The sequence below is a fragment of the Squalius cephalus genome, assembly GCF_949319135.1.
Source record: "Squalius cephalus genome assembly, chromosome: 4".
Lineage (NCBI taxonomy): Eukaryota > Metazoa > Chordata > Actinopteri > Cypriniformes > Leuciscidae > Squalius > Squalius cephalus.
In genome coordinates, this window is record NC_137125.1 from 36,492,578 (window position 1) to 36,506,927 (window position 14,350).

Genomic DNA, 14,350 nt, shown 5'->3' on the forward strand with positions numbered 1-14,350 from the left:
CGTTTTGGTCATAAGTGATGACCGTGTGTCATGAAAGAGATACCAGTTATTGGCTGAGATGAAAGGATGACCAACTGATGCATTCCTGTGTGTGTGCGTATACCAGCTCTTTTCATCTCACCCTTAGAGGATCAAAACTACACAGTAGTGATGTCATGTCCTGCAGGGGGGCTGAGAGAGTTGAAAGGACGAAGGTCATTTTTCTTTCTTTTATCTATCAGGTCTCAGTCTCTTTGTCTTTTTTTTTCTTTTTCTTTTTTATGTTGCAGTTCACAGCACTAATTCACTGACAAGAAAAAAGGGAAAGGATAAAAGAGGCCAAAGTGGGAGTGTAAGAGAGACTAATGAACAGTGCACTAGCATATGCACTAAGGACAATAAAATGGAAGACTGTATAAAAAGGAGGCAGATAGAGGGAGAGAGAAAGAGACTGGTAAAAGGTAACAGAGTGATAATTCAAAAGGAGTAACTAACAAGCTAGCTCAACCTGTTATAGCATTCATGCTGCTGTTACGTTCCCCTATCCGTCTAGGGGAAGTCAAGAACACACTTCAATCCTCTGTCCCAGAGTTAAGACGACACCAGATGATATATATATCAAAGAAAGGATTTTAAAAAGGACAGGACATAGGTTACTAGGGAGCAATGGCTCAGGGGAGAGCAAGGCCTATAATAACAAACAAAACAGCCCACTATCTAATTTTGGTCCTAACTAACCTAAAAAAGGTTCAACAAAAAGAAATAAACAACATAAACTTCCCTCAACTCCCTTGCTATACAAAAACAGGGACGAAAACAGTATTAAAAGAAAAAGGCACTTATTTTCCACTGCAATTTCACTGTTGCTGTTTTGGGAGCTGGACAGCCCCAGTCTCCATTCACTTTCATTTTAAAGGACAAAAAAAGTACCGGTAGTCCACGCTGAATTTTAAGTCATCTACAAGGAATTGTATTGAAGTCATTATTCGCTGAAAATCTTCCACTCTAATTTGCGCATATACATACTGAAACTTGGCATGTTAAGAGCAGAGAATGTTTAGAACGGGTAAACGATGAGTAAACGATGACAGACTTTTTTTTAAGGTGAGATGTCCCTTTAGGAAACTTGGACCCATTAGGACTTGATTCTGGACTATATGCATAGCGTGACATGAAAATGGAACCGCACTTTAACTGAACCTCTCCCTGTTTTTCCATTTTATCTTGTTCCAAAACCTCATTTTATTTTGCTGTGAATTTCATGTGGTTTCTGTGTGATCAGTGCAGATCAATTTGTTAGACTCTGTTTCGGCTTGTTTTTAGTGGAAAAGCTTTCAGCTGGACAGAAACAGCCTGTGGGCATTCTCATGGATTACGTTTTCCACGGATTGTTAAAAATAGAAGACGTGGCCTTTGCTACACCTATTGTCACACTTTGACTTCTCTGTGTGTGTGTGTGTGTGTGTGTGTGTGTGTGTGTGTGTGTGTGTGTGTGTGTGTGTGTGTGTGTGTGTGTGTGTGTGTGTGTGTGTGTGTGTGTGACAGGGGGTTGGTGAGGAGGAAATGTAATTTAAGAACAAAAACAAAATATTTACTTATAGCTAAAACCATTGGGGACAAAAGTAACCTAAATCTAACTAACATTTTCTATACCGAAAAGTTTCTTTTATGGCTATGGTTAAAGTTTTCGACAATTTGGAATTTCAGAAATTAAATTCCTTTGAAACACACATTTCACACTTTTACTCATTTATTTAATTTCTATAGTGAATATAAATGCATCACAGGGGAATTTTATCATTTTGATTATATTGTTGGTTGTGATGGAAATGACACCAATATAGACATACAATATATGATTAAAACATCCCTAGTGAAACATAAATATACCGAAATGTATTTGAAATACTAAGCATACATATTTATGTACTAAATATAAATACCCTGCAATTGTACTGTTGGTATACTCATTATAATTAATATACTGAAAGTCAGCTAAATTGGAACAACACATTTTTTTACTTAGCCTAATACATTCGGAAGTAGTGCTGAGGTACAACTAAAGATATACTTATATATTTAATAGTTATTTAATGGTTAAGTATATTTTATATTTAAGTATATTAGATTGTGTTAAAATGGAACTACGCTTTACATATCTTGCATTTAAAGACAAAAATTATACAGTGATCATACTAATAGTGATATTAAAACACGTTTTAGGCTTAATATTAAGAAATGTGAATTGTGCACTGATATATACATTTTATATCAGTAAGTCTCAAGAGATTTGTACTTAGTATGAAATAAATGTATTTTAAATGCATAGGTTTTTCACTAGGGATATGATTAAAGGAAAAGTTCAAAATGAAGGCATATAAAAAGTTAGAAGAAATTTTAAACTTTAATAACAAAAACATGCGAACCTCTGTGGGACATAAAAGTGCCAGTAGTTGACCCAATTATATAAAATAAATGCTTTATATTAACACAATAGAGTCTGTATTTCTATGTATTTTTGTTGTAAATTTGTTTTGATGCAAACTTTTCTTTTAATAATTGTTCTGTTTTACAGTTTTACACAGTCATTTAAGATTGATGCTGTAGGCGTTGTGAATTGAATGCATTTCAGCAACATCCACAAACTCAGGAGCAGTTGTGAGTTTATGCGAGGGCAAATGTGATGATTCATTCATTGAATTAATGTTTGGCAGATACTGTCTGTGGGTCACTGAAACCATCTGTCTGTATGAGTGATTCAGCTCATGATATTAAAATGCACGCAGCTCTGCTCTAGCAGAGGTTGGGCGAGAGATCCTGCTTCAAAACCCTCATATGCATGCATATGTTGGAAGGAACACAAATGGCTAGATCCTAACGCTAACGGTGATGTACTGGCAAAAATAGAAATAAGAAGCCAACTAGTAACCAACCAACACCCTAGCAGCAACCCCTTAGGAATGCACTAATAGACCCTTTTCAGAAGAGCGCCATGACTGGTATGAAAGCGAGGCGGTGAGGGATAGACTTACCGTGTTTTCAATGGCATCCACTGTAAAAAGCAGCTCCTAGATCTCTTATTTTCCACAGCTCATTTTGTCTGGGTTTTTTGATCGACTGATATTTCTTAGACAGATATTTTTGCAGTGTTTCGTCAGCAGAACAATCCAAAAACACATTAAATAACAGTATAACCCAGATGTATGTCTGTCCCTCACAGCCTCGCTTTCATTCCCATTAAAAATAAAAGATGGCGCTGTGGTGAATAAGGTCTATAACCACACAGAACACCTTACAGCAACTACATAGCAACATGCTAACAAGTAGGCCTACTCAGAACACTTTAGCAATCGCATAGGATGCGTCTCTAGTTCAGTAGTCAGGGCACTGATCATTTTGAGGGCTGTCTCGATCGCAAAATCCTTCCAGTGCACTGAAACGTTTGCTCCCTAAAAAAGTCCCACAATGCACTGTGAAAACCAGCGGGCATCGATGCTCACTAAGTTCCCTTAACGGAAATTCTGAAGCATGAAACACACATAATCAACTTAATACACATGATGACGCCATAGATGTCCCAACATACATCGCTAGACAGGTAAAGAACATATAGAATATTTAACATAATGTAGGCCCTACTTTTAAACAACATAAACAAATAATGTCAAAAAGATATCTGTGCTGCTGTTGTTCATAAATACCAGTAGTGACGTTGTACGATGAGGACGTTGTCATTTCGCCTGAAATAGAGCCATCAGTGTCCTTAACAGTGCCTGAATTGGTTTACACAATGATTCACGACCTAGGGAGCTGATTGAGACGCACCCACAATAACATACGCGCTAACAACATGCTACCAACCACTCAAAACACTTTAGCAGATGCTTTGAATATAAAAGTGTCTGCTAAATGCATAAACAGAAATGTTAGCAGCCACACAGCAACATGCTAACAACCACTCAGAACACTTTAGGAACCACATATCAACAATCTAAAAGCCAAAGAAATCCACCATACAACACTAAATCTAGCTCTTATAATAATACAGTGGCACAGTATAGGCTATGAGTGACAAACTGAAGAAAAAAAAGCAGACTAAATATTGACCAATTATGTGCTTACAGTTTTGTGACGTTGAACTTTAACTCACTAATTGCTGTCGCATTGACCAACGGGTTTCGAGGGTCAGTGGTTGGGGGTCACTGGTAATGGTCTTCTCCAATGGTTCCTAACGCTGATGTAATCTGTCTACATGTTTGCACATACGCATCTGTTGTTTTAGACAGGAAGGCTGAACTCCAGACATACAATTCGCTCTGGTATGAATGTATGTGCAAGCTCTTACAAGTAGGATAAGTGCCGGTATGATTGTGTAAGGTGCTTGTGCTTGTGAGAGGTGTGTGTCTCGAACTCTCTCTGTATGTGTGTGTGTGTGAAGATCTCATTACATCGTCTGTTCGGTTCGAAGAACACCAAGTGAAAAGGTATCAGCTAGTGTGTGTGTGTGTGTGTGTGTGTGTGTGTGTGCAACTGGTGTTGCCAACAGGGCTATTTCACACACTTGAAATAAAGTAGGGCCTTCTTCTGGTGAATATTTTATGCTCTCCATTTGTTTTGAAAACTGCAAGAGATTACATGTCCAAGAGCTGGTCATAGTCCAGCAAGGTGTGTGACTATTTTCCGACTGAAAGTCTTTTGCTGTAGATTTGTTGTAGAAAATAAAAATGGAAAAATGTACAGTGGAATATGTGTCAAAAAATATGTGATTTTTTTTCTGCGGCATAAATCGACTTTATTTTGAATTCTGGCAGACTAATCTAACTTTTTAAAAGTTTTTGTGTTCACATATGATGAAACATATAATGTAAGATAAACAGCAGAATAATCAGAGCCGGACAGTAACGGAGTACATTTACTTGAGTACAGTACTTAAGTACAATTTTGAGGTACTTTACTCGAGTATCATTTTTGGGGAGTACTCATGACTTTACTCAAGTACATTTGAGAGGCAAATATTGTACTCTTTACTCCACTACATTTCTATCCATAACCGTGAGTACCCGTTACTTCTTATAAAAAATAAATAAAAAATAAAAATCTCGGAAACCCTCAATTTGTTGTTTCCCTCTCAAACGTGATTGGATTGTGCAGGCGCCACTGATTGGGACAGCCTATCAGCAATCACCTTCAGCTTTCCGCCAAAGTCAACTCCATGGTCAGATTTAGATAAGAGACGAAACCATGGACGAAACAATGGATGAAGACGCAGCAGGTCCATCCCGGGAATGTGCCAACCTGTGGCCCCACCTCGCCAGACTATTTCAATTTTCTGAACAAGTTAATGATAGTTTTCGCTTCAAGTGTTTGCTGTGTTTACCAATGTAAGCACTGTGGCAGTAGTAATGCAATATTTAGAAAATGTACTCTTGTACTCTTGATACTCAAGTACTTTTAAAAACAAGTACTTCAGTACTTTTACTTAAGTAGACATCTGACTGTAGTACTTTTACTTGTACTTGAGTAAAATTTAGCAAGGGGTATCTGTACTTTTACTCAAGTAATGAAGCTGTGTACTCTGTCCGCCTCTGAGAATAGTATAAATTTGGGTCCTATCTAAAAATACATTCTGCAAATATGTTAATTACTTGGAATGTGTGCACATACAAAACATAAGCAAAAGCAAAAGCAAACAGTGTGTGTAGACAGACTCATTATCATAAAGGTGCTTAATAAGTTCCAGTTATTTAGAGTCCACTGTTAAATTCCAGTTAGCAGTGTATGAACAGGCTTCTATGGGAGAAAAACGCATAATGTATTACGATGCTGTTGTTTTGGTAGACGGCTCTCTCTGGTTGTTTACATCATTTTTCATATGAAGCATTTTTGAATGTTTTCAGTGTTTTAGAATAATGCAAGCATCCAGTGTTTTCCATAACCACATATTACGCTAGTCATAACTGCACCATTATACGAAAATAAAACAAATCAAACATCTTTACTGTTTTATGCCCTAAAGCGATGCTAAAACAATTTTGTATCAAGCATCCCCCATTCAACACTGTTTCTGACCCTGCTGACCCCCCTGTGACCCTCACCAGACCTCTGTGCTTACAAGGATTTGCGCATCTAAAATGTGATTATTTAGCAGCGCAGCAGGGCAGATGGGAATCATTTGTAACAGTTCCCCTGGGAAACTAAACCCTTTCACTTAGTGACGGTCTCATTCAGTAGAGTAGCTGAGGTTTATTATTTCATCATAATTAGTGCAGTTTGCTAAATATTACTATAAAACATTAAAGTGATGTAGGTTCAGCTGATGTTTTAAAGCTCTTTGTTTGTTAACCCATGTAACAGTAGGTTAACAGATAAAAGGCACAGGCAAATTCAATAAACAATAGCTTTGACCTAGTACTGACCATTCACCTTAATAGACAACACACACACACTCACTCACTCTCTCTCTCTCTCTCTCTCTCTCTCTCTCTCTCTCTCTCTCTCTCTCTCTCTCTCTCTCTCTCTCTCTCTCTCTCTCTCTCTCTCTCTCTCCCTCTCTCTTTCTCTCTCTCTCTCTCTGTGTGTGTGTGTGTGTGCGTGCGTGCGCGAGAGCCAGACAGATAGACTGGTTTGACACACCCTGAATGAGCTCTATGTGACTCTTTCAGACCAGTAGATGTTTAAAAATTCAGCACTCGTTTGAAAAGGATTCTCCTCTGAAACATTAATGCTGTAAGATATGATGGTTATTTATGGTTCGAGACTATCGGGTGACATGTTGTGAATTGCTGCTTCTGTCCAGGTCAGATAAATAATTACTTGAGTAATAGACACTGTCATTTTTTTTATGATCACACTTACATTGTTTTAATACTCAATTTTGTCAGATGCTTGTACTAGTTAGCGCATGATGGAATAGACTGTGTTTTATTATAAATGTAGTTTATTAATCAAACACATTTCATATATATATACATATATATGTTTATTATATGTTTGTTTAGTAAAAACATTGCTTTTAAATATTATTTTAATTTGATGTTTCATTGAATTTTAAGCATTACCATATATAAACACTAGTATTTATTAGGAATCAACTTTATTTAGTTTAAATTTTACGTGCTTTTGTCCTTTCGCTATTTTTTATCTTTCTATTTAGCTTTAATTTATTTTTACTTCAGTTTTAGTTTTTTGTACTTCTACTTAAACATATTGCCATGGTAGAATTTAAAATGTAAAAATATTTGTTTTTCTAAAAATTTAATTTCAAAAGTTACGTTTTTCGTCTAATATTTATATTTTATTTCAACTTTATTTAAAAACGTTATTTAATAGTTTTAGTTAACAATAACACTGTACAGAACCAAAGCCTAAAATTTGAGCTTGCCTAAAAGTAGTTCGCCCAAAAAGCATGTTTACTCGCCTGTTCCCAAACCTGTATGATTTATTCAATATTAAAGAAAACACAAGAAGGAGGGATGGGATGAGTTTTTGATTACAGGAATATTTTTTTTGAGTCTATATAATTTACGATATATATTATATGCAAATGTATGCATATTTAATAAGATGTCTCATCTGAATATTTTAAGTGTGAAATCGCAATACAATCGCAATGTTTCCTTTAAAATTACGTATTTAATTTTGGTAAATGGAAACAAAAACATTTTACCACTTGTAGTACCTCCCCTAAATGGCTGTGACGTAATGACGAACTTGAGCCCGCCCCCTCGTTCTCTCTCTCTCTCTCTCTCTCTCTCTCTCTCTCTCTCTCTCTCTCTCTCTCTCTCTCTCTCTCTCTCTCCAGATAAATGTGCACCAGGGTTGAGGGACTGAGTGAGTGAATGTGTGTGTCGCGCAGATTACAAAGAGGAATCTACGGACCGAGAGCGCGCGGCGGCGCCCCGCACCCCGTGACACAATGTAGCAAATTAGACCGCCGTAATCGCACATGAGCGTCCAGTTTGACCGGACCGAAGTGAACTGAACTATGCCCAGCGCCGAGAGAACTTTACCTGAACTCGAGAGGAACTCTTTCTTACACTGCGACATGGTAGTTATGCTTGAGTCTTTTTAATCCAGCCATGCAGTATGTTATCTAACCCGCAGACTGTGCATATGTGTGGATATCATTTAATCTGATGTGTTTCTGTTGTTTATGGTTCATGATTTAAGATGTTGTTTTTCCTTTTTATCAGTCTCGTACTAACCCGAAACATCCATATTTTTACTATAGTAACACTGCAGTAACCAGTGGTGTTTTGCTGTAAACAAAGGTTTTGCTTCATGAACCGCGGGTATTGGTATTGGTATCATGTTTTTTATTTGCATAGTTATTATTGCTATGGTTTTACAACAAGGTTACTGTAGTAAAACCACGTTTAGATGTTGTAAGAATCTTTTGTTAATAATTGCATCTGAAATGTCCAACTTATAGGCTAATGCTGCATATACAGCAATATAGTGTAACCCTTACAATGGCAACAACATTGACATCAGAAAATGATTTTATTGCTAAAACATTAGGACTGCTGTCAAAACAGTGGTTTAATTCAAATGTTATTTTCATGGGCGATACAAACGATGATATTCACCTTTGAACTGACATCTCACAGCATGTTATTTTTAGATAAATGGCACGTTGAACTTTCTATTCATAAAAAGAATCCTGAAAAAATGTGTCCATTAAGCAGCACAGCTGTTTTCAGCATTGATAAAATAATAGTCAGCATATTAGAAGACTGGAGTAATGGATGCCTTCACATGAATAAATTACATTTTAAAATACATTAAGACGGAAATTTTTAATTGTAATAATATTTCACAATATTACATTTTACTGTATTTTTCATCAAGTAAATGCAGCCTTGGTACGCACAAGAGACTGCATTTAAAAAAGTTTGAACAAAATCTTACTGACCCCAAACTTTTGAACAGTACATGTCTGAGAATTTCAGTTATTGGTATAATCTGTGCATGTTGCGTAAGCATTCCTCATAAAAATAAAATAAAAATAAATCTTTTTTTTTTTTTTATCATAAATTTGAACCAGCCCTAAAAGGGTCAGACGGGATTCTGCTATTTTATTCGTTCACTTTATCCAACAGAGTTTCTATGTCTAGGTCTGACATAAACATCAGACAAATAAGCTCAGTCAAAGTTCTACTACTGTGTCTCTCCCCAAAGAATGTTTTCAAAAGTCATTGTATCAAATAATAGTGAAACTTAACCCCAGTTAGACCGGTTACACTGGTGTTTCCTCGTAATGAAATGAGTAAATGGCGATACTTTACCATTCTAATTCATGGAAATCAAAATCCCAATTATCTCTTGCACACACGCCTAAACCACATTGTTAATGCGCTTGAAAACTGGGGTGATGGTGCGTGCTGGGGCATGTGCTTGGGTCTTGAGTTGGGCTGTTGTAAGCAGAACAAATGCTTCTGTGTTCAGTGTGTGAGTGCGCGCGTGTGTTGACCCCCCCTGACCCCTGGCACTAAGACAATGTGCTTGCCACATTGTGTTTTTTTTTAATGCGACTAGTCCCTGCTTAGAAAAAGAACATGTTGGTTTGTCATTATAAACCTCAAGAGTGTTTGTTTACTTCTAAGTGAAGAAAATGAGCGCATTAGCATCCCTGTGTCAGTCCATTTGTTTTAACATTTACGCAGAAGTGATTTAGTGAATAGAAGTTGCTGATAGGCTTAATTGATTGTTCTGAATGTCTACGCCAGTGCATTATTAACCCCGGCGTTAATGGATGTAGAACGCAATACACATTCGATTAGCCTTTCATAATTGAATTGCTTTGCGCGCACTGTTTGATGTATCATAAGCGTGTTGCGTTAGTGAAGCTGCACCCTATTGGACGGAGCGATGAAGTATTGATTAAATGACAGATCAAATGGAACCATTCATTGAGTTCATATGACAATGCTCAAGTGAGGCTAAACAGTGTGTTTTGCTACTTTGGGACAACTATTAAAAAGCACAAACATAAACATGTTTACTGATTTATCTACATAAGGACACTAAACTTCTATTGCTTTTACATGCATTTTCATTGTTTGCAAAAATAAAATGATCTAGCTGGTTGACAGATGAAGTTTTGTGGAAATTAGAATAGCCTATATAATGAAAAATAAAATAAAATAGGAAGTCATATTTTTAAATTATGCCCCAACAATGGAAGTCTGTGGGGCAAAACACCAAAAGAAAATAGTTTTATTAGTGTATGTGTTATAAAACTGCTAGCATGTTTTTGCTATGTGTGTATATGGTCACATGAAGCCACCAGATACGTACATTTGCACAATATGTAAGGATAACAGAAAGAAATGCCATATAATAATCCAAAAAAAAAGTATTTTTTGTAAATTAAAAAAATAAATGTACAAATTAAGACATTTGAAAAAAGTTCCATTGTTACCGACATAGTTCAACGATTCAGCGTTTCTTGAGTGGTTAAAACTACAAGCATAGTTTCTTGCTAATATGAAATGTGGACTTTAGATCATTCGCCTGAGCACAAAAAGAAAACTAACATTCAGTACGTTATCTTTCATTCCATTCAAATATATACATTTAATTCTATATATTTCAACAATCAGTGTGTAGAAATGCACAAGGAAACCCTGGAGTATGATGTAAGATGGAACCTGTGATGAATCAATCAAATAATAGTAGTGACTAGCTAGTTAATTTCTCCAACAAGGCAAAGTACTAAGCCGCAAGTCATGTCATTAAATGGGAAAATATATATTTTTATCTTTGAAGACATCTCTAAAGGGAGGTTTTCTCATATTTACCTAACTTCTGAGGACAATTTTTGCCCCCAAAATATAGCGACCATGCGCACACAAGGATTTGAGAATGCAGTTGTTCTTCTGAGGACATTGTGGTGTTCTGTTGTGTCCAGAGAATCCCCCTTCAACACCCTCACTAGCATGTGGAGCATGTCTGAATATTGGACTGATGCAATGTCCCCCCCCCCCCCCCCCCCCCCCCCCCCCCCAAAAAAGAACGCTCCCATCACTGGTGCCGTCCACATGCCAAATCCTTGCAGTGTTGACACATTTAAGAGTATTAGCCTCACTCAGAGTTATTAGTGTCCCTTTGGTGACACTTTGTCCTATGTGGCCATAACTTACTGCTGTACTATTGTGTGCGTGTTGTGTCACAAATAATATTGTGGAACTGGCTGTGCCCCAGAATTCTCTGATTTGAGGATGAGGGGTGGATATCTTCCCTTGTATTGGAAGAGACTTTCATTGTTTACTAGAGGAAAACAAATTAAAGGAATGTTCCGGGTTTGATATAATTGATGTCATATGCAGCATCTGTGACTATGTTGATAACCACTGAAAGCAATTGTGACGCATCACTGAGTTTGTAAAAATAAACAAAAGTGGGCTTTAGTAATGCACTTGCAATGGAAGCATACAGGGCAAAGCATTCCACTGGAATAAATGCAAAAATATAGTTGAGGTACTTATACACCATGTACTCATCCGTGTAGTGTATGAACTTCTTATAGTTAAGTTGTCATTCATCATCTGAGTCTGATGCCCCTCCCCCTCCGCTACATAATTAAAGCTGCGACAGTTGAGTGCATGAAGTGTCCAACATTCACACTTCATTTAAGTGCATCATCTGGGTATTTAAAGTGCACTTTTTCGATTTGGAATTTTCAGTGCGAACACGCTTGCACTATTTATAAAAAAAAAAAGGTGCACATGTTCTTGAATTGGAACCTTATGTCTTGTTTGAATTGATTTATGAGTGTAGATGTGCGTTTTTTCAATTCTATTTTTATAATTTTTGTCCAAAAAAATGCACAAGAACAATATTCTTCCCATCCCAACATGTACAAAAGCTTAACAGAAATAGAAAATAGAATAAAACATTAATCAATACATAACAATAAAAAATACATATACATATGTACACAAATATCTAACAAATAAAATGACAATAATGATAATAGTAAAAGTTGTAGATCTGCAATCAAAGTGCTTGCTAATATTGTATGTGCTTGTGAAGATAAAGCCTTTAAACTCTCTTTGTGGCCGTATAATACAATAATTGCAAGGATGTGATGTAACCACCAGTAAAGTATTTAATGTAACCTTTTTATGACAAGGGAAGGTATATATATATATATATATATTCATTGTAGAAAAAAACCTTGAAAAATCTATTTCAGTTTTTGAAAACTATATCCAAGGTTTTCAGAGCCATACAAAACCAGCATGAATATAAAATTCCTTTTCTAAGAACTTGGCACATGTGTTGTACACTACTTTTTTTCCCCTTTATCGTGGACACACTTATTTGGCACTCATAAATGCATTTTTTTGTTTGTTTTTTTTGACAAAAAAACAATTTTGCAGTTAAATCCTTTTTGAATGTCTTGCCTCATAAGCCCTATTCAGCCGGGACTAGTTTTCCAGGGGGTTGTTACAGAAATTCTTGTTTCACAGATGTACTTTGCAATTTTAATCCCACCTGAATCTGCCAGATCTGTGTTTTTCTCACACTACCTCAGTAAAAATTCCAGAGCAAATTACCTACTGCTATTTTGGCAAACTCAACGGTCCTCTGAAAAATCTAATCCTGTCTGAATGCGAATGTCTGTGATTGCTAAAGTTGTATTTTGCCCCCTGGCCCTTGAGTTTCTAAGTCACATGACAAACAGACAGAGCAAGTTTCTGCAGGACCTGCATGCTAGACACACCCGAGTATTAATGTGTCTTCGTGCAGCTATGCGTGTTATAAGTAACAACAGTGTGATAACGAATGGCTCGTGGTGTGTTTCCGTTTAACAAATTTAAGGCAGAGTTATGTCTTGTGTCTCAGAAAGCTTTAGTCTTTTGTATTTAGTTTAATCAGAGAGCCACATGCCTCTTTTATTTTACTTTGATTTTATTGTACAGTTAAAGGCAGCTAAAATTATCTACTTTATTTATATGAGCATAGTTTGGAGAAACCTTGTGGGTTTCAGTGCCTGATCTTGATATGCTTGAAATGAGATAGTTTAAATTTAATGTAGTGCAAGTTCCTCATTCTTTGTTTTTATTAAATATTCTTTTGTATATAAATGTAAAATATGTGCAAGAACTGGTGCATGTAGTCAGTGTTTTAAAGGGGTTAATTAAAAAAAAAAAAAAAACAATCAATTTATTTGATAGTTTGATATAAAAGAGAAAACCTTGCTTTAAGTAGATGAGTCATGCCCATTTAAACTGAGGGGGCATGGTTTTTGAGCCAAGTAGCTTTTCAGTTCAGCTTCTAATATACTTTTTGCACACTAAGCTGACCTTTTTATTGCAAAAACAGTGCTTTCTAAAACAATATCATATCAATACATGTCAAAATTTGGTCAGTCCAATCGATTCACACATTCTGCAGATCTTTTACTGTACACTGAAAATGTTATAATCTACCCACTCTCCCATTTAACAAATTGTCAACTGCTGTTTTGTGTACAATTAAAAATGCATGATGATCACATAGTGGTTTACTTTTACTTGGTGTTTAGATAGTTTTCAGTTCTTCTGAAACTTGCTGTCTGAGAGGTCATGTACCTATTTTTGGCTGTGTTTTGGCCCACTTCGTGCCCATAGCAAGGCCTAAAATGACAAAAAATAGAACTAATTTTGGGAGGAGTCCTAACTAACCTAAGAAAGGTTAAACAAAAGAAACAAACAACATAAACTTCCCTCAACTCCCTTGCTATACAAACACAGGGAGAAAAACAGTATTAAAAGAAAAAGGCACTCACTCCTACAGCTTCCCTCACAACAGTAACTACTAAACAGGTTAACAAGAACACAATACCTTCTGCTTAATTTTTAGTTGAAGTGAGTTCAAGATCACTTTACACAGCTCACTGCTAACTCACAACTACTGTCTCTGAATGTTAGGAGCAAACATATTTCAAAACAGAGTTCAATCTGGAGCAGGGGAGAAGTGCATCTCACTGTTGCAAAACACTGGACTTTTTTCTTTATTGTGTCGCCATTCACTACCCCTCCTCATTCATTTCAACCTTGTAAGTATTCCTCAATCATTCCTTTTCCTAACAATATATAATATAAAAATGTATGGGTTGCTAAAGAGCTGAGGTGTGTAACAGTGCAAATATTTTTTTCTGCACAACAATAATTTAATCTTTGATGACTGAATAAGTGAAAACAAAAGAATAGGAAGAATCATCAGCAAACTTGAAATTGTTCAGAGATTTACTGCAGAGCAAGTACTGAACGCAATCAAATATTAGTGTCACTGTCACTTGGAGGTGGATCTGGTAAAATATTGATTCTGAAGATGATGAAAATGATAGTTTTGAGAATATGTTTGAGATTGCGAATATGAG

General features: G+C 36.2%; 1 protein-coding gene across 2 annotated transcripts in view; it reads left to right on the plus strand.

The window, feature by feature from the left end:
• Positions 1-6,635: 6,635 nt before the first annotated feature.
• The window catches only part of tmcc3 (transmembrane and coiled-coil domain family 3), a 17,648-nt gene continuing 9,933 nt past the window's right edge, over positions 6,636-14,350 (plus strand). Inside the window, exons 1-2 of one of the 2 annotated variants that reach the window (XM_079868242.1) lie at positions 6,636-6,705; positions 7,781-8,026. In XM_079868242.1, the coding sequence (XP_079724368.1) occupies positions 7,964-8,026 (63 nt within the window). In that variant the 5' untranslated portion in view covers positions 6,636-6,705; positions 7,781-7,963. Of the gene's footprint in view, positions 6,776-7,780; positions 8,027-14,350 lie in introns of both variants that reach the window. The other variant, XM_079868241.1, reaches the window with a different exon arrangement.